The sequence below is a fragment of the Patagioenas fasciata genome, chromosome 7 (assembly GCF_037038585.1).
Source record: "Patagioenas fasciata isolate bPatFas1 chromosome 7, bPatFas1.hap1, whole genome shotgun sequence".
Taxonomy (NCBI): Eukaryota; Metazoa; Chordata; class Aves; order Columbiformes; family Columbidae; genus Patagioenas; species Patagioenas fasciata.
Genome location: NC_092526.1, coordinates 37,044,626 through 37,071,048, shown reverse-complemented (window position 1 = coordinate 37,071,048; position 26,423 = coordinate 37,044,626). Strand labels below are relative to the sequence as shown.

The 26,423-nt window shown below is 40.7% G+C and overlaps 1 protein-coding gene and 1 long non-coding RNA gene across 3 annotated transcripts in view; one reads left to right on the top strand and one right to left on the bottom strand.

Moving 5' to 3' along the window:
- The window catches only part of CCNYL1 (cyclin Y like 1), a 30,418-nt gene extending 5,521 nt beyond the window's left edge, over window positions 1-24,897 (top strand). Inside the window, exons 2-10 of the mRNA XM_065840945.2 lie at window positions 6,615-6,689; window positions 7,538-7,572; window positions 9,238-9,338; window positions 10,400-10,435; window positions 11,113-11,164; window positions 13,982-14,101; window positions 15,998-16,164; window positions 20,099-20,261; window positions 23,126-24,897. Of these exons, the coding sequence (XP_065697017.1) occupies window positions 6,615-6,689; window positions 7,538-7,572; window positions 9,238-9,338; window positions 10,400-10,435; window positions 11,113-11,164; window positions 13,982-14,101; window positions 15,998-16,164; window positions 20,099-20,261; window positions 23,126-23,242 (866 nt within the window). The 3' untranslated portion in view covers window positions 23,243-24,897. The remainder of the gene's footprint in view (window positions 1-6,614; window positions 6,690-7,537; window positions 7,573-9,237; window positions 9,339-10,399; window positions 10,436-11,112; window positions 11,165-13,981; window positions 14,102-15,997; window positions 16,165-20,098; window positions 20,262-23,125) is intronic.
- LOC139828462 (uncharacterized) overlaps window positions 16,134-26,423 on the bottom strand; it is a 31,103-nt gene continuing 20,813 nt past the window's right edge. For both annotated transcript variants that reach the window (XR_011740094.1, XR_011740095.1), the window contains exons 4-5: window positions 18,481-18,581; window positions 16,134-17,755 (exon numbers count right to left, since the gene is read on the bottom strand). This is a non-coding gene — a long non-coding RNA (uncharacterized lncRNA). The remainder of the gene's footprint in view (window positions 17,756-18,480; window positions 18,582-26,423) is intronic.

Genomic DNA, 26,423 nt, shown 5'->3' with positions numbered 1-26,423 from the left:
GGAAACTGAATTCATGCTTTCCATGTAACTGATCTGTAGTATCCTTTCCTCTCCTGTCTTTCTTTAGGAGACTCGTTCTTTTCCCTCCTACCTGTCAAGATAGATGTTTCAGAGTAACGGAAGTTTTGTCGCTAGAAGTGTCTGTTCTCCCAAGTGTGATCGGTGTGGTGAGGTCATACTGAAAAGCTGACTAGCAGGGTAATGAACTCTTGCACGAGCCAACAAAACACAAAAACCTGCTCCTCCCAAATTTGCATTACACATTTAGTTAAGGTTTCCAACAGTGTTTCTTCCACGTATAGGAAGAAGGAAGAATTGACTCTGGGAGGCAGGATGAGAATGCTACCAAACATTAAGAACCCAGAACTTGGATCTGTAGATCCTTGCCAACAAGCTAATCTGGAGATTACTACATTTATTTGTTGGGGTTTTTTTTCCATTACAGCTAGAGTTTGAATGTACACTTTTATTTCATTGACTATAAAAATAATGATTTCAGAAGAAAACTCTGAATGTTTCCACTTGAAGGGACAAATGAAAATGCAACTAGCTTCAGAAGCTCAATGCTGTTTATTTAGATGTGTAGTAAAGCCAGATGTGTAAAACTGAAGAACATACTTGCAGGTGATGCAAATATCATGAGCTCACACGAAAATCTCAGTGACAACCAGGTAGCATTCTGCAGTGTTTGATGGGCTGAGTGTGTAGCACAGCTTTGCTTCTGTTTGGCATTCTGAAAGGGTCTTGAGTCGCTGCAGTAATCAGACATAGTTGTTGGGTTTTTTCCAGTGTGAAGAGTAACACTGGCTTGTTATCAAACATGTCAGTCAGACCCGGTAAACTCTTGAATGCCAGTTTCTTTCAAAGGCAGAAAAACAGCTTTTCTGTAGAACTGCCGGACATGTTTTATTATGCAGATAGTTATTTTACTTTTATAGACCAAACTGCAGGTAAACTGAGAATCCACAAAGCCTCTGTGAGGAGTGACTGTTTGAGCTTGTGCTTAAAATGGCACAAAACTTGATGAACCTGTTAACTTTCATAAAAGCCCAGACTTTATATGAAGTTTACAGTAATACGAGCAAGTAGAAGAGGAGAAAAAACATCTGCCATTCCTATCAGGTGGCATATGGCACCTAACACACAGTACACTGCATCTTATTTGGGTTGCCTGAGGACAATAGATGAGACTGAAATTTCTGGTACTCACCTGTCTGTCCTTTGGAACCACGTCTTGTGAGAAGTAAGGCCATGAAGAGTTGTTATGGGGAAAGCTTCCCTTGCAGTTGCAGTAATCAGCATGGATCTAAGAGTATAAAATTTGGTTAATCTTTAATGTGTACCATTAGAAATTTTTATTTTGGCTTATAAAAAAATCAGAGCTGCAGAATTCTGCTTTAGCTTCTCCTGGTAGTGAGTTGTTTTAAGTTCAAAGGCCCATGTGGGGAATAAAAACTGGACAGCAAAGAACAGATTCTTTCTCCTTGTCTCTTTAAATGGTCCTATGTTAGATGCAGTACAGAAACACATCTCTAACAAAATCTTACTTACTTTTAAGGTTTAGCTTCTGACCTACTGTTTTCCTTCTAGTTCCAACATAAAATCCTACGGACATGTAGTTTTCCTTCCTATTAGCCTTCAGCGTAGAATTCAGGGCACTCCTGAGATCCTGCTGTTCTGCTCAGCTAGAACGTGTAGAAGTGATTCTAACCTCAGCAGGCACATTGTGAGACACAGTATTGTGTATGGTGGAGCAGATCTCTCCATCACGTTTCCCCAGCTTGGGCTGTGGAGCGAGTGCAAGAGGATCATACTGGGACTTGCTGGGGACCCTTCTGCAGTTTAAGAAGTGCAAGAACACTAACACTGTATTGATTTTTTTAAAAAAAACACAGAAGTGAATAGATAACTTGAACCATGGCTAGCCCACAGTATTTAATAGCTGGTCTGCAATTTTGCTTTCTAAGTTCTTCTGATTTTAGTAGCAAATTTGAAATGTTTGCTGTGTCAGTTTCCTGTTGAACCAGCTCAACTTAGGAGTGTGGTGTAAAAGAGCAAATAATTCATTCTTAATTAAGAGAGCTTGTATATTGAACTAATTTCTGCGACCTTCTAAAACAGCACAGTTGCACTTAAATATGTGCTGGATATCGGTAATAATATTGCTGTTCTTGTAGTAGTGCTGTAATGAACAACTGACAGATTTTAAATGGCTTTGCACCAGCCTTCTGCGTGTATTGTGTAAAGTCGTGATCTTTAGAAATAATAATTGAACAATGCGGGTGGTCAGACACCGCACAGGTTGCCCAGAGAGGCTGTGAAGTGTCTGTGTGTGGGGATACGCAAACCTGGACTGACACAGTCCTGGGATGGTCTGGACGCATCACTTATGTGATCTCAGGAGGTCTCTTCAGCTCAACAATTGTGCCTTTTTGTGAACATAGCCATAAGTGTGGGTTGGTTTTAGTTCTTTACCTTCTCAAATAAAGAGAAATAAACTCCTCTGGGGAGTTAGGAGTGTTTTTAAGGGACCTATGCATATGCAAGTGTTGGCTGAGATTGTTTTCACCAAGGTTCTCCCTCAGAATAGAGTTTCTTTCTGAGAACTGGTTGTGTTTGAAAGCACTTTGTTACACAACAGATCCAGTCGTTTATGTATTCAAATTTGCTTATATTAATTATGAAAACAGAGCAGGTTTTGTATCTTTTGATTCCATCCCATTATGGGAGAGAGGTGTATTTTGTTGAAGATGAATAATGAGGAGATCAAAGTGCTTTCATCCTGTCCAGATCTAGGCAAGAAGCCACCCATGGAGCATTTAAAAGGTAGAATAACCTGTGTGTAATGAGGACACGACAGGAGAAGGCAAATGGAAAACAACCTCCGTGTGCTGGGTTCTGTGGTGTGTTCACTGCAGCTGGTGAGGAGTAAAGCGAGGTTGGGTTTAGAAACCAGAATCGTAACTTTCATGAACATTTTTGGGAGTAGAAATAGAATAACATAGTGTAAAGGACAAATAACTTTCTATGAAGTTATTGGTAGGAACAACAGACTTTCTGACATGAGCAAATCTGTTAGTTGAATTTATTTTAAACCTTTATTGGGAGTGCTAAATGACTCGCATCTCTCACACTGTAAGTTAATGAAATATAAGGGAAGCTCAACCATTAATCAAAGCTAGTAGCCCATCAAGCAAGGGAAGAAACTCAGTTTACAGCAAAGAGATTGTTTTATGATTTAATGCTTTAAATATGTATCAAAATGTTACTGCTCTTTAGTAACGCAGAGGATGGGGCTAAATCCATTAAAGGAAATGCAATATTTTAGTGTTCTAAAGTAGAGAAATCGTGGAAGGGCTGCTACTTAGTTACATCTGTCAGCTTTATTCATGAGATAATCTATGTAGCACCATGCAGCGTGCAAAATGTGTTCCTAATACTTAGAAATCACCCATGGAGGTGTGTAAAACAGTAGGTAAGTAGCTAGCATTATAAATTTCTAAAACCCACACACATTCTTGTATGACACAGATAAATAAAAATAAAGTCTTGGTGGATTTTGTGTTGAGGAAAGGACAGAAGATCTTTTTTTTAAGTCCCATTATTCCTGGTCATCATGTAGCATACCGTGCTGCTTTCTTCTGTTAACTTTCCGTGGAGCTGTAGCTTTCTGTCATACATTTCATGTAGCTCCTAATCAAGACTCACCTTTATTTTCAGGGCTAGGTAGGTTGGTTTTGGACTTGTACGTGCTACCAGGATGAAGTATTAGGAGTTATGCTTGGTTGTGAGTCATATAGTTTGCAGACAGATTAATCTCTTCCTCTGGCTTTTCTTGTGTTATGTTTCCCATTGCATTTCACTTCTTCTCATATCCTTATCTGTCTCTTGCCTTCTGCTTCCTTCATCAGCTGTATTGCTGTTGCTTTTTGGTATTTCATGAGCACCACTGATAATTTAGGAAGAACAAATCATACGACTAATTTTTCCATTGCTTGGAAGGAAGCATTGTCCAGAGAGAACAGCACAGAAAGGATGCTTAAATTTCTCTGGCTGCTTACAAGAGAAAAGCTACAGGGATGCAGTCTACTAAATGTATTTTTCCTTGCAGTCTCTTGCAACACAAAAGCAGATATGCTGATTCTGGTAATGCCCCGTTATTCTGCAATAAGAAGCGTAGCTGCAGTTGGTCTTGATCCCTTCTGGTGGGGTTTTGTACGGGGGGCTGCACAGTGGGTCTTGGACTTCATTAGTACCATAACTCTGGTTGTATAATACATGTTGTGTTTAATTCTTGGAGTGCTTTTAGCCCTAGACCTCATTTCTAACATCTGAGAAGCACAGATGTAGCAGAGCACAAGAAGAGGCAAAAACAATATAAGAAGTGAGCTTTAACAAGTCATATAGTTTCAAAGTAAATAAATATTTCAGGGAAGTCAAGATGTTAGGTGTATTTTTTTACCTCATAGCTGACCCTGTTTTCAGCAAGAGGTTGAAATAGAGACCTCTTGAGGTCCTTTCTAACCTGACTTATCCAGTTATTCTAAAAATTGCTGCTGGACTGTAAATAAATAAATCCTAAGCTGTTTGCTCTGTTTGCATAATAACTTGCTAATAATAATGTATATTTTAAATCTGCGTATTGCTGTCTTGTTCTCCCTGTTGACGATACTTAAGTTATTTGGTAAACTAGCAGAACACTTCAATTTCTGAATTGCTTCTTTCTTAAGTCTAAGAAATTGCTTAATGTTTGCCATTATTAGTGAATTTCTTGGTCTGTGCCAAAGTTTGTGGGTTTGGTTTTGGGTTTGGTTTTGGTTTTTTTCAGTAGAGTGCTAGCATTAGAAACTAGAGTTGGTCAACATTGTGGGCAAATTTTAAGCAACGTTATGCTATTTTGTTGACGTTGCAAACAGGAGTTAAAATGTGCCAGTATGGCATACTGTTGTGTGCTGGATTTTTTTTTCAGAAATCAGATGTGTATTAGTGGTACTTCAGGTATGACCTGTATGGCAAATTGTGTTCTAGGGCTTCTAAACCACGACTTCTTGCATTTTAACTACGTGATTAAACTTAGGTGTCTGTTCACTGTGTGCCATGAATGAGCACATTAGGGTGAAAATAGCAGCACTGTTTTTTGTAAGTTAGCTTATAAAAACCGCTTGAGATGGTCTGCTTTCATAGCTGACTCTGGCCTTTTTTGAGACAGAGGGATATTCCTGATTGAACAATCTCTGTGTTCCTAAGTAGAGGTTGCTACCTTCCGTACGCAGCAGAGATTGGAAATGGCAGTGATTGCATTCCAGAGCAGTGTCAGAGCAGTGCTGTTGGACCAAGATCAGTGATGTTGTAAGCCAAGCGCTTGGGAAACATCCAGGTCTGGATACTGGTGTTGGGTGCCAGTGGGAGTGTGGAATGACAACTCTTGGGGACACGCGTACTTTTGCAGTTACGTTCACTTGCTGATGTGTGGGGCTGTGGCTGTGCTACGGGTTAGGTGCAGTAGCACAAAACATTCACATAGTTAAGACTTCCAGCACCCAGTTTGTGCATACGTTGGCTACTACTTAACCCGAGTTCTGTTAGTGGGGTGCATAAAAACCTCCTTAAGATTTTTTTCATTAAAAGTTGATGGTGATTCTTAGCTTTGTTTTTTAAGGGTGTGGCAACTGCACTGGCATTTGGCCTTAAAACACCAACATGCAAGTTTGTGAGCTTACATGGTTAGCATGGTGTAAGTAGCACACGGGAAGATCAGGATGACAAATGTCAATGGATGCGAACGTGCTCTTTCCAGGTCATACAGGATCATGGTACTGGGTTATTCTGTCCATACGTTCATGTAAGTCAGTGTGTCTGTAGCATGACTTCCTCAGAAGAGCTGTTTCTAGTGCAGCTCAACATTTCATCATGATGTTTACAGTTTCACCAACAAACTTTTTAGTGCTCATTCCCATCTTAATCTAAGGGAGTAATATATCCTCATCTAATGTGATCGCTCGTTCATTGTGGGAAAGGATTAAAGCAAACGTTTTGTTCTTCAGTAAATATATGTTAGCTGTATAGGGTTCTACTTGGAATTCCAAAAGAAGAGAATAGTGTAAGATCTGTATTTTGATATTTATCAGCACTGTAAAACTTACGAGGTTCTTTTCTAAGACTGCTGAGATTGTTCCCTGCAGCATCGGGTACCTAAAGCAAAGAGCGAAAGATGAGCAGTGTGGTCTCCAGGATGTGTAGGCTCCACATCCAGCTACCCTACCGTAACATCCTAACGTGCAGGGGCGCACACTGACTTTTGGAGATCTATGTGTGTATGTTGATTTCTGAGATCTCCCTTTCCAGACTGTTTTGATGGAAACCAGAAGCTACTTCAGAGTTTCATGGCAGTAGGAATAAGTCCACAGGCTTTTTTTTTCAAAGGGGAAAATGTCATATTTTTATTTATCTTGGCTAAAGTAAGGTTTTGCTGTAGAGAGACAGCCTATTCTATGTGTTTCTGATCTTGTGTCCACCACTGTGCTCGAGCATTTTAAGGTTGGGTGGGAATTGTTGCAGTAATAACATTCTTCTTTTAAATGTCTCTCGGGTTTTTTTTGTCCTTTCTGTTTCAGATTTAGCCTTGGAATCTAATCCATCTGATCATCCCAGAGCAAGCACAATTTTCCTGAGCAAGTCTCAAACAGATGGTAAGATTTTTCCAATTAAAAAAAAAAAAAAAAGAGGCGGGAGAAAACCTGCAAAAAGACTGCCTATTTTAAATACACAGCTCGAGAACACTTAATTACATTAATTCTTTCAAAACGTAGGATTAATTGCCCTGCCAACAAGTGGTAATGATCCGAGGTCAAAACTTTGGAGGAGTCACCTGTCCAGGCTGGTCACATTTGTGTAGCTTTCCGCACGCATGCAGCTCTCAGCTCTCCTCTAACAGCACCATTTTACTGCTGCTCTTACTGCTGGAAGTTAAACCTTACAATCTCTTTTAAAAGGCTGACACAGTTAAAAACAATCAAACAACATGGTTGCTCTTATATGATAAATAGGCTTAGCGTGTGCCAGCATCTTCTGCATAGTGAAATACCTTTTAACCTTCTCCGGTCTAACAGGAGGAGAAAACACGTGTATGATGCTGGGCACCTCACTCCCTTGTGTGTCTTCGGCAGGTTCAGTGTGTGAAGGTTTCACTTCTGTTTGCTTAGTGGTTGCTGTAGGATGTTGGACATTGTTGGAACTACCTGAAGTCATCCCGTTTGTCGTGATGCATCTTTTCCAAGCTGAGACATTTTTTCTTTGCTGCGATGGGTAGAAGTAGTTCCTAAATGTACATGTGGATAGCTGGGAGGAGTATGTAGTTTACTAGCTTGATAAAACTGAATATTTTTCCTCCAACTACTTTTCCAGACACGTAAAGTCAAATTTGATATTTTTAATACTCATGCCCTTCAAAGACCAGGTTAATAGCGTGACTTGACTGAATGTAAATTTGGATTGTATTTTAGAAACCTTACAGTTCACATTCTTTCGTCCTCTCTAGTGCGAGAGAAGAGGAAGAGTAACCACATCAATCATGTAAGTAAAACAAATTCTTAGTGTGCTATAGAGATAATTTTAGTATATCAGGACAAATTCAAGAAACAACAGTTGCAATTCTAGGTATATAGTTCTACACACATTTCAAATCCTCTGTAGCAAAATAAAATGGAATTATCTTTGCCTGTCTTTAAAAAATAAGCCAAGTGGGCACAGTACCACAGAGCATAGAATGGCTGGTGTCAGAAGAATAAGAATGGATTTTTTTGTTGTATCAGTCTTGAACATTTCAGAACAGTAAAGGAGAAAATATAAGTCAAACTGCCTATATTGTTTTTTTAAATAGAAATAAAACTCTATTAATTTCTCAGCTGACAAGTCTTAAATGACTTGGTGTTTGAGCATCACTACAGGTCATATTGTAAGAAATGTATACAGCATGAAGACAATGATGAACAAGTATTATCATCAGCGTAATAAATGATAATACATTAGTTTTAAAATATGAAAATATGCTCTAGGCTTCTTCCGCAAATATTAGTTGGTTTTGACACTTCACCTACCAAAAAAATGTACAAGAAAGATGCACTGTCATTAATAAATGGACAAAAATTATTGACTAGTAAAGCAGGAACGGAAGTTAGTAACATAAAGCTTAAAACATACTGTCTAGCAGAAGCATCTACAGATAAGTTACTGGTAAGATAACGACATTTCAAGTCTGTTGTATTTAGTATGATTATGGGGATGGTTCTTTCTTTTTCTCTTCTTCTTCTTTCTCTTTCAATTACAGCTTCAGCTCTAATCTACCAGCACCAAAGTGCTTGTTTTTCCTGGCAAACTTCAGCTAGAATGAGACATTGAGTTGTGAAACGTGCCAACGTTCTCATATGGAACATTTTCAAGTTTTTAGACAAGGCATTTAAAAAGATTCTGGTAAAAACTGATGAACCTTGAATTGCTTGATCGAAACTCCTCCCTCAATTCTGACATCCTAGCTCCAGTGCAAGGCGTTCTCTAAAAACGCTCTGAGAAGCCTGACTTAGTTTTATACAGGAAGATTTCTTACAGTATGAAATCTACAGGATTAGGATAGATGATGGAACACATCGCTCGCTCTAAGTAGTAAAAGGATGGGTGGTAGTAGTAATTTTATTTCCAGATTCCAGACGCTAAACAAGACCTGAGTGAAGTGAGCAATGTCAGGAAGAGGTTTCTTCTTTTCTAAAATTTAGCAAGACGAAAACCCAAATGCAAAACTGTCTTTACAGGGAGTGATACTGGATAACCAATAAATGCAAAGGTATAGGATATGAAAGAAAGGAGAAGATTATGGAGTCACAGGGAAATGAAGTACATCATAGAGAGGGAAGACTGAGCCCCAAACTGGCAAGAATGGAGTGGAGAACGGAGAAAATCAGAGGACTTACTGCTTTAGCCGCAGCTATTTCTGCTGAAAATTGCTTATATAAAAACGTTGTATGTTACAAAGGATGATTTATAAACATGTCTTACAGAAAAGGTATCCTCAAGAACTTTATGGCTATGGTTTTAGCTTACATAGCAGGAGCAGCCATCTCCAAAGACCACCTCTGCAGTAACTACTTGGGGTATAAAGCCAGTATTTGATGTGGTAAACAAAGCTTACAGAATCTCTCTTCTTCAGTGTATTTCTCTTCTTTTCTTTTCCTTTTTGCCTCTAAGGTTTCTCCTGGGCAGCTTACGAAAAAATACAGCTCGTGCTCAACAATATTTATAGATGACAGCACCGTCAGTCAGCCCAACCTTAGAAGCACAATAAAGTGGTAAGAGCCATTTATCACCAACATGGGACTGAGGAGCATTGCGAGGGTTATTTGGGGTTTTGTGGCGGTCTTGTCTGTTCCCTTGAATGAGAGGAGCACAGCTCTGCTGAATCAGGTTCTCAATCTAGGAAAACTTGAAATGGATTTTGTATGGAATTCCAGGAAGAGGACTGTTTGCTGCTTGCCAGTGGTATTAGTCTGCCCTCTAGTTGTGGATAACAGTAGGTTGATGGCATTGGTTTTATGAATAGTTCTAGCCTTTCTTTTTCTTTGTATACTTGTTATTTCAGGCAGGTGAATTTAATAATTATTTTGTCTTCTTGGTTCTCCCATGGAAATGGCTCTTTGACCTGTTGTTCTGGATGCCACAGAGACAGTTCTTTGTGCATAGACGATACCAGCTGAGAATTGAGAGTTTTACTGTGCTTGAAGGGAAAGTAACACAAAGTGGCTTCAGGCCACAAAGGCTTTACTGCTCTTAGTGGAGTTTGTAAATGTTTAAATTGATTTGTTGCTTTCAAATTTGGTTTCAAACAGAGGTATCTAGCATGTTGCTTCTCCTTTCCTCGAGAAAGAACCTGAAGGATAGTGCTTGTGCCATTTCAAAGTGGGGTACAGCTGGTATCTTTATTGTTCTCTTTACAAAGACAGGTCTTAAATTAGCCACAGATACAGAGTTGAAACATCAACAGAATCTCTGTGACAATCTATGTGACATCAGATAGAACTTTTATTATATTTTAGTTGTGAGTAGTCTGCACTTTCAATAAATGTCACCTAATCAGGCAATGAAGGTGTGTGTTTAAAATGTGCTATAATATTTGTGGCACAAATATCTGTACAATAAATATAAAAGTAGTTTGGCTGTCAAATCTGATTTGGCCAGTTTCTCTTCAGCCAGGTAAACAGCAGGAATGAGACACGGAGTATGTGAGAACGTGAGAGGAAGCCAATTCATAATGGATTCTGGACACCTGGCCCCAGATAACAGCTTTTGCAGTGGAATAGTGAGCACAGAATGTGCATTGTTAAATCTTTTATTTTTTTTCTTTTTTTTTCAGTGTAACATTAGCAATATACTACCATATAAAGAACAGGTAAGTGAACATTTTTCTTTCTGAAATATAACAACTTTCTTTTTGAGCCAGGGATATGGTCTTGGTCACTTCAGTGAGAGCTACTACAACTTAGAGGAGTTGAAAAATTCAATAGTTTATGCTGTATCTGTTTCCTATTTGTACCCCCTTTTGAGCCGGTACAGGAGGGTCAGTAATACACCCATCCAATGGCACGTGCTTCATTGAGAGTGAAGCATTAAAAAATGAAAACAGGGAGTGCGGAGAATACACTTAACTCACCATAAATCAGCCTTTGAAGTTTGTGCAGCGTTTCCTGAATACAGAGGTACAGATGAGTTTTGATGGGTGAAGGAACACTGTCCTGTGTACAAATAAAAATAACCCCGTGCCATTATAGCTGGTTACAGCCTATGCTTCAAAGCTACAGCTGCCTTCTTTGAAATAAGTGTTATTAATGAGACAGTCTCACATTTTAAGGGAGAACTGTACTAAGCACAATATGAGAACATGGTTAGCTATTCATTGTTTAGCTTCTTAAATATTCAGTTGTAAGATCTCATCATTAAATGCTTTGCACAAATACAATATAACTTCATACCATATTCTAGGAGAAGCTGAGCTATAAAATATGTCCTTTTATCCTCTTTAATGATTAATACTTTTTTTGTTACTAAAACAAAGATTTTTCTTTGTAGAGATTCTGACAGATCATTGGATATTTTTGATGAAAAATCTCATCCTCTCACAGTAAGTGTAACTTTTTGATCCTCTGAATGTGTATCAATATACATACCCTGTTTCCCCCAAAATAAGCCTTACCCCAAAAATAAGCCCTACCATGACTTTTCAGTATTTTTGAGGATGCTCAAAATATAAGCCCTACTCCAAAAATAAGCCCTAGTTACAGTTCATAACTAAAGTCAATTTAAATAGTGTCCAGGCAGCTATACATGTAAAAAAGGTAAAATTAATTGGTGATAGAATGCAGCAGGACAGATAGACACTTCACCAAGAAAAGCAGACACCTGACAGACAACTGCAGACATGAGAAATTGGGGCCAGTGGTTCTAAAGGAAATAGAGTCACAGGAAATTCACCATGGAATTCAGGGTTTGGAGAGCTAGGATGATGCTCCAGAATGTGATGACATGACTATATTTGAATAAATGTTGATTTTTTTTTTTGTTCAAGAATGAATGTAGATTGTCATTCATGGAAAAATAAGACATCCACTGAAAGTAAGCCCTAACACATCTTTTGGAGTGAAAAATGATAGAAGACCCTGTGATATTTTTGGGGAAACAGGGTATCTTTTAACACCTTGATTTGTACTGTATAAGTCATAACAATGTCTTAGCACAGGGTAACAAGCAAAATTTATCTTAAACTGTATCTTTACATGTAAAATACAGCACAGACAGTGTCCTCTGGACTTCTGATATCGGGTAGACCATGAAGAGAACTCAGTCTTTCTGAATGTTACAAAATATGTTTGGTTTTCTAGGCTTTGAATATAAATAGAAAGCAAACGCATGCTGGTTTTTGCGTAGTTTATATCAGAACTTTCTTGTCTGATTCTTTTCCCCTCTTTAAGACTACTTTAATTGTTTCCTATTTATTTAGGAAGACATGGTTAGTAGATATGTGCCTAACCTTTTAAATGGCTGCAAACAGGAGAACATAATACGTGAGGCATCACACAAAGGAGGAGACAGTGAGTCAGGCCTTTAAAACACCTGAAAGGCAAAATTTTAAAGCAAATAGGCTTAATGCTGCTTGCAGTAGCCGCAGGGAGCGTTCACATGCGATTTTCATGTGCCTGATTCTGCTGCACCATTTTAGCCAGTCTTTACGATGCAAAACCTCATGGTACAGGCAAGCTCAAGAGTGGAACGTGTGCTTTTTGTGTCCGGTTCGATCACTGTGAGCGCAGTGACTGTCCTACAGAACCACTTACTTGCGGAGTTTTTTTAATTTGAGATGTATTTAGCAAAGCTCTAGTGCCTTTGAAAATTCAGTTTGCTCTGGGGCTTAGCTGAGTGAATGGAGCTTAATCTATCTCACGGGTTTGGCTTAATAAACAGTTTTTAATAAATATTTTAAGTTTCTTAGTTTCATCTCTAAACATGACCCATTGTGCTAGGAATTACACACTTGAACACATACAACTCTTTACTCAACAAAAATAATGAACTTAAGGGGATTTCTTGTATGGTCTGTGGCACTTCAAGAGAAAATCCTGGTCCCAAACTGTTTGAACTGCCTGAATCTGTTGTTTCACACTGAAGATTATTTATGTAAGATGAACTCCATCAGTTTCTTTATTTTGACATCTTTCAATCCTTTCATAGAGCCCACCTCCTATTTAATGAGTATGAATCGAGGAAAATCACTGTTTTTTAAGGAACACGTAAAGGTCTGTTGTATCTCACTGCAGAATACAGCCAGAAATACAGCAAAGCTATATGTCTGCTGCTGAGGGGATAGAAATGGCTTTTTTAGTGTCTATAGCAGTGTGGTTTCCCTGGGTACCTACAGTTCCTTTGGAAGGTTAATTAGCTGCAAGACATCTATACACACCTTGTCCTGGAAAGATTTGGTCACAAGGAGTCCAAATCCAGGCTCTATTTGCCCTAATAGCACAAGTAACAAACTTCAAGTTACCAGCATTACAGGGCTTAGTCACAAATACCAGTCCAGTCCTTTCCTCCTCAGTTCATCAGCAAAAAATGTTCTTCCAGATGTGCTTTTGTTCTGCCCATAGCACAGGAATTACACCAGGGGGATCCTGCCCACGTTATTCCTGACTGTTATTCCTAAAACTGCTTTTTCACTGTACTTGCCACTGTTACCTGGGTATTTAAAACTACAAAACCACATGAAAACTTTTGAAGTTTCATCCCTCCAGGAAGAGTGCTGAGTGTCAGAATTCTTATTTTAGGATTGCTTTAGACTGTCTATTTGTAAGCTTTTCTTCTTCCCTATATTTAGAAGAAGTTTTGCATCGTGTCACAGTTAAACCTAGCTGTTAGCTTTGTTGCCTTTCTGGAATCTTTCAAGAATGAGGCCTGTGAAGACACCACAAGTTACCTTCCAGTTCTACCTGTGATAGAACTATTGACATGTGTTCTTCAGCTCTTCCTCAGCTGGAAGGGGAATCTTGTGAAGTCTCTTAATGTTGCCTTTTGAAGAGCCAGTGTTTCTCTGGTGTGTATATGTTTGTGATTTTCTTGCAGGGATAAACGTTTTTAAATATCTTTTAGTCTATAAAATGTTCCATCAACAGTAGTTAGCACCTGTATTAATGATGGTTGTTCATGCTCTTTTCCATTAGCCTTACAGATCAAAAAAGTGTTCAAAACAAACATATTATCAGCTAAAGTGTTACATTTTGTTTGGAATATTCAGAGTATTGCAAGTCTGCTGGCTTCATTCAGTTTTGTTCTGTGACAGAGAGGGGCTGTATACACTTCTGCTCAGTGAGAAGAAACAACCTTGTGTGTCTGATCTTTAAAGTCAATATTAAGCACGACAGATTTTCAGTAACTCAGAACTTTCTTTCAGCGGGAAGAAGTTCCAGATGACTACTACAAGCATGACCCCGATCACAAGCACATCTACCGCTTTGTTCGGACGCTTTTCAGTGCCGCACAGCTGACAGCTGAATGTGCAATAGTGACACTGGTAAGAGATGCTGGAACTTGAGCTTTTGGAAAACTTGTTTTATTTTTTTCCTCAATGAGTGAACTGGGCTGAACTGACATTTAGATAGTTACGCTATCTCATGAAACCTTGTTAATAATGAAGATACTGTAGAGGCAAGTTCATTAGGAGAACATTACCAAGTAGTCACAGAAGTGGTTAACTACAAAGGAACTTACCTTTTCTATGTATTAATATGTAATGCTTAATTATTTGTCCCATGGAACATTGTTTCATAATGTATAACTTGCTGAAGAAGCTTAGAAAGGCGGAACAGTGGGACACTGTACATATTTGGGTATAAAAAGATCAGACACAAAGATGTATTTTATTTCAGTTGTGTGGAGGGGAAAGTGGGAGTTTTGAGCTCATAATAACGAGAACAGTGCAAGTAATACCCCCCATAGGAACTCCAGGAGCTGAACTTGCTCATTATTATGGCCTTCAAGCATTGCCACCTTTCTAATCAAACTTTTTTTTTTTAATTAAACCAAAGAGGCTACAACTTTTTTCACCAGGTGGCATGGAGCTACTAGGAACACACATGCATATACATATATGTATACAAAGGGCAAGAAAAAATGCAACTTATAATTGCTCTACTAGACAATCTCTTAAACTGCACTTGTGTACTAGACTTAAGTCTTCCTTGCGGCTTCTTTCTGAAAAACAGTCTGAAAGGAGAACAGAACCGTCACCAAAAGACAATGTGGCAATTAAGCAAACTCAGCTTGCAGGACTCTAATAAGGAAATAAGTCATTAAAGAGGTGGGATAGTTAGAGCTATTGAAACTGTGAAAGTAGTTTGAGGTTTTTGCTTTTCCAAAGACATGCAGGCAATTTCGACAGACCAACATGACAGCTAATCCTGGGCAAGCTGGCCAGCTGAACTATTTACAAAAAGGGGAGTTTTAAAGTGGATTTTACCACTAGATGGCTCTGTTATTACAGGAACACCTTTAATCTACTTGAAGGTACAAGCAAAGGATGGAAACGAAGCTCAGGGAGACCCCAGTAATAAAGATTGACCTGCCCTTGGACCCGTACATCAGCTTCCTGCACGAACTAGTTTATCTGAGGCTTCAATAGGACCTTGGACTTAATTTAGGGAGTAGAACTTTAAAAACTATCTGTATTCAAATTTTAAAGTGTAAATTATTTAGTACATGGATCATTATAGGAGTGTGAAATAGCAGAAAGCTTTTAAGGAAGGGACTGATTCAACGTCTTTGGGCTGATCTGAGGTTACATGGGAGGAATGAGTAAAAGACCAAAACATGTCTTTGGCCTTGGGTATCGTTCACTATCTAAGCAGTTGGGGATGTAGATGAAAGCAGAGGATGGGCTGTAGGTGAAGGAGTGAAGTCTGTTCCTTACAGGATAAAGCAGAAATAGCACTGTAACACCTTTCATTGTGGAAAGATAGCAATTAATGCATCTTCATCTCATGACTACAGAGCTCCGTGCAGGTTTTAGCACTGTGTGTTCAGCTCCAAGTGCTGAACTGTCACCGTGATGAAAGGCTGGGGTGATGCTGAGTAACTGACTGTCCCCGATAGGCCCCAACGAGAACCCATCAGTGACCCTGTGACAGACAGAACCCTGGTGGTGTCTCACTGAAGCAGCACTGCTCATTGCTCAGAGCTGATTCTTCAGTATCTTTATTGTATATCTTGGTGGTTCTGTTCTTGTATTGTGCTAAACAATGGAACTTGTAACTCCTGAAAGTTTGGATTCTAAAGTATAAGCAGGAATTACTAAGACTTATTTTGACACACTTAATGGCAGTGGGATAAAATAGTCATATTGAACTGGCATGCTTGCTGCTCAGAACTCAGTGCCAGGTCTTAATTAAACATATGAAATTGTTTTTTCTAGGTTTATTTGGAAAGGCTTTTAACCTATGCAGAGATTGACATATGCCCTAGTAACTGGAAGAGGATAGTCCTAGGAGCTATTCTGCTGGCTTCTAAAGTCTGGGATGATCAGGCTGTGTGGAACGTGGATTATTGCCAAATATTGAAGGACATTACTGTTGAGGACATGTAAGTTGCAAGGTTTGGCTAATCTGTGGTGTTTGGGTATTTTTTAGAATGGCAGTTTTTGTGATCATATTGATAAAATGTCTGTCTGGTGCTATGATATACATACATGACATACATCTGGTGTCAGGCCTCACTCCCATTTTAACCTGAGAAACTCTGTGTAACCCTACTGGGAGACAAATCTGTATTAATATTTCTACTGACTTGGGTGAGTAACTTCAAAGTTAGATTTCTTTCCCCCAGTGATACGCCATGGGACCAGCTGCTTGTTTCCACTAATTTTTTGTGTTGGTGTAACTCTAAAGTGCCCAATTGTGTAGTCCTATCCAGAGTCTTTCTAGAAAAAGTTAACTAATTTTCTGCCCTCCCTTTTCTGGTTTAGAAATTGAAAAACTGGAAGGTAAGCCATAACTCGTGACTTACGTGTCTACTCTTGTCTATAGCTAAGGCCTAAATATCTCAAGGTCTGGATTCCGAGCCACTGCTGCTGGCAGACAGGTGTCGTTTGTGTTGGAATCTGTGGCTCCACGTGTCACATCCAGCCACTGCTACAGCTCGTCCTCTTTGAGTGAGTTGTTAGACTCACCTACAGCACTGAGAGCAAAATCCTCCATCTCGCTACTGCATGTTTACGTAAGGCTGTTCCTTGTGTATATTCTTGCCTTGGATGTAGATTTCAATTTTTCAGAGGTTTTGGATCTGCTCTCTGTTTTCGGCGCACAATTTCTGCGGTTTCAGAGGACGTGCAGCCTTGTGGCTCAGGCTCATCCTGCAGGCTGGAGGTGTGTTCGTGGTGTGCATTTGGCCCATCAGATGTCACATTAAATTCCTTCTCACAAAGTTCTATCTCTGAGAACTTGGAGATGTCAGCATTATTGTTCTAATTCTATTTGCCAGCTTGTTTCCCTATTTCTTTTGTTATCGGAGTGGTAGAAATGCTAGAAGACTTGCTTAGAAGTGGGCTTTCTGGCCTTAAAAAACCCTCTCATTTTCTGTGGTTTTGATTTTTATCACACTGTGCTGTGACTGGGAGTGTCCAGGCCTATGTAGTAACAGTTCTTGTAGGGGAGCAGACTGAGGTGGCAGAGGTTTGCACACAGCCTATGTGAGAGATCTGTTCTTGCCCCAAGCTCTCTTCCCTGGATTCAGCCTAAAGCTAACGTTTCAAATACAGTAATTATTTATCTGGGACTCTTTAGAAGAAGGAATATTCTGTTTTCTTCCTTTTAGGTTGGGGGACAGCATGTCTAAAGATAGGGGAGTTACCTGCACCAAACCAGTTTTTGTTACTCAAGTTATTTCTCATCACAAACAGCAACAGCAATCACAGCACCTTGTTTTATACACACCCCTTGCCTGGGAGTTCTTTGTCTCCAAATGCAGGGCTGTGCTGGCCGTGCTTTCAGGAAAGCATAATTAGTGATTTTATACAATGTACATCTTCACTCAGCCTGGCTCCGAGTGCTTGTCTCTGGGAGGAACACACTTGAAGCGCTGCTGCAAATAACTCTGAGATGGCTGAAGTGGGGTCGGCGATGCTGGGAGTGCTGGAGTATCCATCTTGCTCTTTTTGATGTCTCTTCTTCTAGCCCTATTTGGGGCAAATCAAATTGATAGCACTGAAAATATCTGTAACTTGCAGAATGTTTATTCTCTATTGCCGATACTGGGTCTCCTGAAATTGCCAGTACTTAACATTTTCAAAGCAAGGATGGTGGTAGGGAAAATAGACTGAATTGGGCTTATTTTTTTCCCTGATTTGAAGATGGGATTTTTGTAATCTCATTTGCAATGACTTAGACCTTTGAATCTAAGTATGGGCAGAAACTGTGCACCCCCTTTCTGGCAGTGGCCTGGGGTGTCTGTGCCCAGCCCCACGCCACTGCAGCTTGGCAGGATTCACTGCCCCAGGGTGGATAATGTCACCACCATCAGGGCTTTGGAAAACTGCTTAAAATACTCCGCAAAATTGAGTTTAAATTTTATAAGTCTGCTTTCAATTAATAGTTGGTACTATAGTTAATTGTCAGCTTTAGTCGTTTCAATATTTTTTTAACTAGTCACTTGATGGTATTAGGTATTCTGAAGACAAGCATTACTGAGGGATAACTTGGCAAGGGATTTCAGGCCTGGTTGCATTTGAACATTGGAGGTGGCTGGTGATGCTGCCAAAAAACCCACCCCAAGCCCCAGCAGCTCCCCAGCTGAAGATTGTTTGGCAGGACTCCACCAGGTACAAGAACCGGTGGCAGGTTTTGTTTGTGAATTTTCTGTGCGTTTTCCTCTCGGCTCTACGTATAGAATGATCTCACTAACCTGAAGCCCTTTCTCATTTGACCGTAGGTGGGTGTTTTACTGCAAGGGGTTTTTCTTTTGGTTTTTGGAGGAGGGTGGTTCATGTTTTGTTGCACTTCTTTCTAATGGTAAAAAAAAAAAAAAAAGGAAATTAAATTGATATTTGGGAGTAATCTTTTGTCAAAACTTGCTTGCTTTGATGAGATTGAATCCGTAATCACTGACAAATGAACGGTGCAGCTGCTAATCTTGCTGTGATTGCTTGTGAGGGGACATATGCTGTTCATTCTTTTGGCTACATATATTTGTAAATAAGGCACAGAAAACACATGGGCATTATCCTTTCCCAGGTTTTAAACCACTGTTAATAGACTTGTTAATCCAGTGAAGAATTGTATTTTTACACAATTAAAATGTATTAGTGTAGTGAGTACAAAAGGGGCAGTGAAGAGTATTTATTCACAGGGTAAATCAAGCTCTGATCAGCTGATCATCAAAACATTATCTGATTTACATTTCTATAGGCTTATGACCATATGAACAGGAAATTAATTTTGGCACTAGGTTCAATGGTACTCAAGTCTTCCACGCTAGAAACAAGCACAAAGCTGCTATTCATATTGAGACCTGCCATCCAATACAAGACGCAACCTGGATGATTCCTTGATCTATCCCCCCCTCTGATAGGTAAAACATCCATTGTAAAAGCTCTCAAAAAGCATCAACAGCCTTGGAACTGAATTTGTGCAACTTATCTTCTGGTGTATTCACAGCTGGCCTAAACAGCTGCTAAATTCTGTACAGGCAGGTTGTTAGGGTTGAACTGAAGTGCTTGGTTTGGGTAGCGCCAGTTTCTTTTAGGTTAATTTGTAAAACCATCTCCAGTTCAGCTGCCCACAGTACAGTAGGTGCAGCAGCCTTTGTCACGTCCCGGCTTTCTCCCCACTTTCCTCCAAATATTTTGCCCAGTGAAAATAGCCGAGTGAATGAAAAACCGGACAGTGCCCTTTGACATAGTACTTTGTTATCCTGCCTAATGCTATTGAGGAGAAAATTCCTTCTCCCACCTAATGCCGCTTATTTATTTATTTATTGGAGATGAATCCATGTTGCTTCAAGAGGCTTTTTTCTGCGAGATAATAGCAGCAGCTCTTCATAGATCCATTTGTTGCCGTGGTGATCTGCCTACTCCTTTTGTTAGTCCACCTCTACTTCAATAAACCCCCTTCCTGTTATCAGCCCGGTGAAAATGTCTGCAAGTTCTTCAGAGCTAATAAACAGCATACATCATTCCTTTCATCTGATCACTATAGTGTGGGGCCGTACGAGAGTGAGAATGGCGCATGAATTGTACAGCTGCACTAATGGAACTCCGAAGAATGAACCTCCGCGGTCAGCCGAGCGGGTGCACGACAGGGCACTACCTTTCTCTGCGAGCCGGAGGTGCCAGGACTCAAAAGCTGCACCTTGTTTTGAGCGCTAGTGAATGACCTGTCTCTCGAAACTAATAATGCCGAGCTCTCGATGACTATTTCAAAGTTGCTGGGTTTTAAAACAAGCTTGAGGTCTCTTCAGGGTTTTCAGCCAGCTAAAACTATCTTTTTTTTTCCTTTTGTCTTCTGTCCCTTATGCCTCCTAGGAATGAGATGGAAAGACACTTCCTGGAGCTACTGCAGTTTAATATCAACGTTCCTGCCAGTGTTTACGCCAAATACTACTTCGATCTTCGCTCCCTAGCAGATGACAATAACCTGAGCTTTCTGCTGGAACCTCTCAGTAAAGAGAGAGCACAGAAACTGGAGGTAATGGTCTGGGACTGGCTGAGCTGGGGACTCTGTATGTGTAGTAAGAGCATCTGTTGCTAATCATATCAAGTGGCGGTTAGAAAAACTAAAGAGCTTTTAGGTTAGTGTATTACAAGCTAATTTAACCCCTTTATAACTACAGTTCACACTCTGTAAAACCACGCCTAGGCTAAGCTAGTATGCTGAAGAAAGGAAGGGACAGAGATTACAGAAGTCTAGCAGATCACAAAATAAAATGGATGTTATTTTGGGAACCGTAGCTCACTAGGCTACTTAAGATTGAAAGGATTAGTGTCACATGTAATGGATTGTCTGTCCTTCCCTGGTCACAGTCTGTATTCCAAGCACCTAGAGACAGTCACACTCAGACCTTTCTAAATACTACCAGCTGAAGGTTTCCCACTGCATCCCACTGCACAGCTGCTTTTATATTTAGAGGGAGCGCTCTTACGGCTCTCATGGTTTAATAAACCATTTGTCTGGGGACAGCTGCAGAAATAATGTTTCTTTTTATGATTTCTAGAACCTCTACCTTTCCAAAGAAATGTTACTTTCAGATCAACTTTTGGAATAGCGCCTTCTTAGAAACCCTTCAGAATGTCCAGAGGAGTGTAAATACAGATCACTGGCCCCTTTTGCTCAACGGGAAGGGCTGCCCTTCTCCAAGCCCCTGCAGCCTTCTTTGCTGTGAAGGCTCATTTTAAAACACTTAAACGTTTGCAGAGTCAGTCTTTCTTCCCAGTTGTTGGAGATATGATGTAAGACATTTTGAAAATATCTAAATTACGTGGGTTCCCAAGCAAAATTTCTTGTTAGATCAATGGAATCTTTCATCTGTCCAGGTTTAATTGATGACTCCGCATGTTGTTTTGTTGACCTTTCAACAAAGGCATTACCGCAGGCCCTGTGTACACTGATACCACAGCCCCTTTCAAAGAGGGGTGTGCTACGGTATTCTTGGCTTATATTGTTCTACTGCCCACCCCCAGTAATTCCACCAAGTGCCAGGGTGTTTTTAATTTCATCCCAGAAATGGCTGAACTTTGGGAATAAGTAAGTGCGATCGCTCCTGGTCCTTTGGAATGATAGGTATGATGTGCCTACAAATTCCTCTATTCAAAGTTAAGCAGTGCAGCTCCTCTGCTTTGTCTCACCCTTGTTGCACTTTAAGCTAACACTGTCACTAATTGTAAATGTGGTTGTAGGGCAGTTCATATTGCACAGGAAATTGTTTACTGAACTGCTCAGTGCCCAGGCATAAGTGGATGATTTACAGATTGTGAGCCTGTTTTGTTTCTTCTTTGCTAGCACCGGGGGCTTGGTATTTAAACCAGAGTCATTTTCAGTACAGTATGTGATTTGCCGTAATGCATGTATATAGGACAGTCTGGTTTTTTAATTCTAAAATGTGCTAGATATCTAAAACATTTGCTAAAATTTTTAATTCCACCTTTTGGTTATATGCACACGAGCCATTGGTAGGAGCCTGTACGAAGCAGTGAATTAGTATTCCAGGGACTGAAAACTGATTTACACCATATGGGCGACTGAGGCTAAATATGTCAACACAGGTTGCTTTATGATTGATGTGCTAGCATTAAAACAGGATGGAGAGTCTGTCTGGTCTTGCACCGGGAGCTCAGGCAGCCAGTGTCTCCAAGAACGCCATTCTTGAGCCAAATGCATGCCTCCAAAAGGTCGGCAGAAATAAATGTAAATAATTATTTTAAAATACACTTAGGAGTTTATTCATGCTCAGAGTGCTTTTCACCTTTTGAACTTCCAGAATGCGGGGCTGTGCTGAATGGGTGCTGCCTTAAAGGGAAGGTGCAGGCTTGTAGCTGATTGCAGGACTCAGAAAGTTCATCTGGTGATAGGTGGTAAATTATTAATGGAAGTACATGTTCAGGACTGAAATTCAGTTCAGCCCTTTTATTACTGGTATCCTTATTTATTTCCATTGGTAATGCCTGAAGGCTCCCATCAGAAATAGGCCTTGCTGGGAGGACACACAGTGTTTTCTGGACAATAATGTGTTATTAGGATTTAAATACTTAGGCTTGCTCCTAGAATAGCTGCACCAGAATAAAGGCTACTTGACTAGCTGGATAAGCAGAGCAGAGGCAAGGCTATAAGTGGGTGAAAAAGCAATTAAATATTTAAGTTATCCACATGTCCTGCTATTTAATAGCTGTATTAAAGTGCCATGGCTATTGCCATGCCATCGAGCAATGGGCTGCCCTCCCATCTTGGACGTCTTCAGGCACCTGACCATGTGAGTGGTCCTGGGAAGAGCACAGTGGGGTGAGGAGATGGAGGAGGTAAAGGCAGAACAGGTGTCCTAGGAGAACTTCAGTTCCCAGGCTTGAGTGGCCAAGGGCAGAGTGCCCAAGGGAGTGCACAAACCTTTTAAGGTTGAACCTTTTCTCTCACAGAAATGGCTGCGTGCATTTTTGTGCTGTTAAAATACAATTTTTGTGTTGCTGCACGCAGCAGACCTAGCTACCAGGTGCGATTTTGAACATAACTTCCACAAACTCCTAAGTCTGAAATGGATCCAAGTTTTCCATTAGATAGTGGGACTGGTAAAAGAATGAAGATAGTCTGATAGGGAAAGCACTCACCTCCTTCATGCTTACTTACTGATGGATGGGGTTCTTGTTAGCATGGGGACAGACCCCTTTAGTATTTTCCTTCCAAAGTAGTTCTAATTTGCTGTCCTTCCTTCCAAGTAGAAAATCTAGTAGCATCACTGGTACAGACTGCCTGCCCTGATGGTATTACGCTTGTAAAAGCTTCCCTGAAATATTCTAACTCTTCTAATGTGTGCTTTTCGCTTTGTATCTGACCATGGTATCCAGGCTATCTCCCGGCTGTGTGAAGACAAATACAAAGACTTGTCAAAAGCTGCTATGAGGCGATCGTTCAGTGCTGATAACTTAGTTGGTATCCGCCGTTCTAATGCCATCCTCTCCTGAGGAGAGAGAAAGGCGCAGCACCGTGAACCAGCATCCCTATGAATCGGAGGAATCCCACCACTCCACGCACACAAGCCAGCGGTGATGGTGTCTTCCAGCACGAGGAGGAGAGGGGTGAGCCAGCCCAGGGAGCCCAGAGCTTGAGGAGCATACTTGGTGCAAAAGACAAACAAGACCATTGTCAAATCAACTCTCTCCTCCTTCTAACGTATCCAGAGGTGCAAAAAAAAACTTATCTCCTCCTCTTCCCCACAGATGTTTGCTTACTATGTAGGCCTATAGCTGTGAACTCTTGAAGTTTTTAATAATAAGTAGTTTTAAATTTTAGAATTCAAACACTAACCACACAACTATAGTTACAATGTTCTTCCCTCCTCTCCCCTGTCATCCAGAGTCTCACTGCGTTTGTATTTCAGATCAATGCAGTGCTAACAAAAAACAGGACAAGACATGGGACTCTTAAAGTATAAAGCCACTTTGGAGCTGAAAACAGTAGCATAGACATGTGTTGACGGCTTTTCCCTGGTTTGGCTACTAAAAGCTGCTATTTTTGGTGATCTGTTCATAACCAAGAAGCTGCCCAGCAGGAAGGGATTCCAACTCTGCACCCACTAAGTCACTCCAGTAGAGATTGGCAAAAGACTTTGAATGTTTTGACTGGGGGCTGAGATATGGTTTTATGTATTGTTAAAATGTATAGGGTCCATGCTGCATTTCTTGTGAATTATGGTGCTTCTCTCATTTTCTAAGACTTAAACTGCTCTGGAAGAGATGCAATCTGTATGTTTTTCTGAGGCATTGAATGAGAATGTTGGTCTGGAAACATCATCACCATCCCAAACAGTGTAGCAATCCAGTGGTGAATGGCGTGTGTGCAGCGCTGCTTCTCCGAGTTCTACTCCGGTCTCTTGTGCTCTAGCAGTGGAGTTCCTAAAGCTGCCAGTGTGCATCCATCTCGCTCTCCTTGGGGCTTTGATTCCTGGGAGGGATTTATATTCATAGTGAGACAGTAATGGGTTTGAGAATTCATCACTACCTAACATGGTAGATTGAAAAATATTGTGTTCAATGGAGAATTATCAAAAAGCTTTCTATAAAAACCTTTTTTTTTTTTTTTTTTTTTCCAAAATGAATTTTATCTTGTGCAACTACTCTAGAGACTTGGGGTTTGCTCTTTCTGAGCCTTTGGAATGGAGCTTACTTTCAGGCTCTGAAACTGAACTCTAAACAGGATAAGTGTTATTAGACTCTTCCTGTTCCAAGTCTTTGTAGTATCTTCCCTTCTTGGATCCAAATAGATTCTAGGCGGTTTGTCCTAGGAGCAGATCTCCCTCCGAATGGCACGGGGTTTGTGCATTTCCTCTTCCAGCCAAGGCCCAGAAGCTTACACTGAACAGCGAGTCTGTCTGTCTGTCTGCCTTTGAGAGCGGGGCTGCCTGAGTGTAACCCACACTTCGGCTGCACTCAACTCTTACAGTGATGCATATAATCTTTTGCAGTATGCAATTAGTCAGCCCCTGGCTTCCAAATCATGGAACTTGGCACTTCAGGTATTGATCACAATTCAATTTTGAAAATAACGCTACATCTTCAGGTGGTTTTCCTTTCTCATGTTTGTATTAAAAGAAAAGCTAATAAACTCTATTTTAATTAAAGTTAAAGGTGAATTGTGTGTTCTGTACAGCTGTCTGATTTCATTCCCCTTCAAAAGTATGTGGTGCTTTGCAGCTTCTCTCAAGTATGAAAAAAGAAAGAAAAACCCCAGGGGGTGCCTGTACCAGCCCCTCGCCTTCATTTTCTCAGAGGGAGCCGTGGGGCAGCTGTGGGCCTGGTACAGCCTTGTGCAGCTCCCTGGCTATTCCCGCAGGCCCTTTGGATTTAGAATTTGACTCAGGCTGCCCAAATAACCACTCACCAACAGTTTCTTTGCACTTCAATGGCCTGTAAGTATGGCCAGTCTCTCCGGAGGTCAGTCGATGTTTTTTAAGTCCTCCCTGGAGGAGCACTAAATTGGAAGCTACAAGTGAACAGCTCCTGGATTGACTTGTGACCTAATTGCTAATGAGCTTTCCTTTCCTTAGCACTTCCAGGTGCCTTCAGCTTTGTGGGATGGGTCTGGATGCACTTTGCTGACACATCTGCTGCTGCAAATGCAGCCGTTCAGCTGCAGGGTGCTTGCTACAAACTTGGGGCGGAAATTTACCTTATTTTTGCCAAATGAGGTGGAGGCTCCTCCTGCTGATCCAGATGGCAAGTGACTGACACCTTGGGCTGGCGGCTGCTTCTGCAATGTATCCTGCAGGAACCTGCTGCTGCAAACTTAATTTTGCCCTGACCCTTAACTGGCTTTAGTGCAACTGGAGCATCGCTCAGAGCACATTGTCAATAGCATTTTGATCCATTCAGCAGATGCTGAACAGGGCTCAGCTACAACTCCTTAAGCAAAGGAAAAAATAGCAATTCCATTTAACAAACACTCTGGTCCCCCTAAAGGAGTTAGATTCTGGAAAACACAGTGGAGTTCTTAGGTAAACCAAAAGTAAACCATACAGCCCCCTTTTGAAGGGATGAGCAGTGATAGTGTTTCAGAAGGAATTACATTTAGGTTGTTCTGCAGGAAGATGAACTGCAGGAGGGGGCATGCCCTGTAACTTGCGCTATTCTTCATATGTTGGCAGCACTTTTCTTAAAAAAGGCAAAAGAAAAACTGTAGTTAGAATACCGGAATTAGATTAGTTACCTACCACTGCTCACAGGGAAGAGCAACCAGCTATAGGGTTGACATATCTTGTTTCTCTTTACCCGGCAGCTGAATAATATTTAACCTGCATTGAGGTGGCCTCTGCCTGCATTCAGTTCCAGGGCAGCACTCCCCATCTGGCAGTAAATACTGTTTGCAGAGACAATAACGATGTTTGTTACACCCCAGCAAGAATAATGTGAGCACCGACAAGAGCAACAGGAGCCTCATGTTAGTGGTCAGCAGGGGCAGGGGAGTCATGGACGTGTGTGTGGCCTACGTGATGCCCTTGGGCTTCAGCGGCCCTTTCCTTCCCTTTGTGTAGGGGACTGTATGTTTTGTTTCTAAGGGAATTTTATGAGAACCACTCCAGGCTCGGTTTAGCAGTTAAGAGGACAGGCACTTCAGGGGTGGAATAAATATCAAGACCATCGCTTCCTG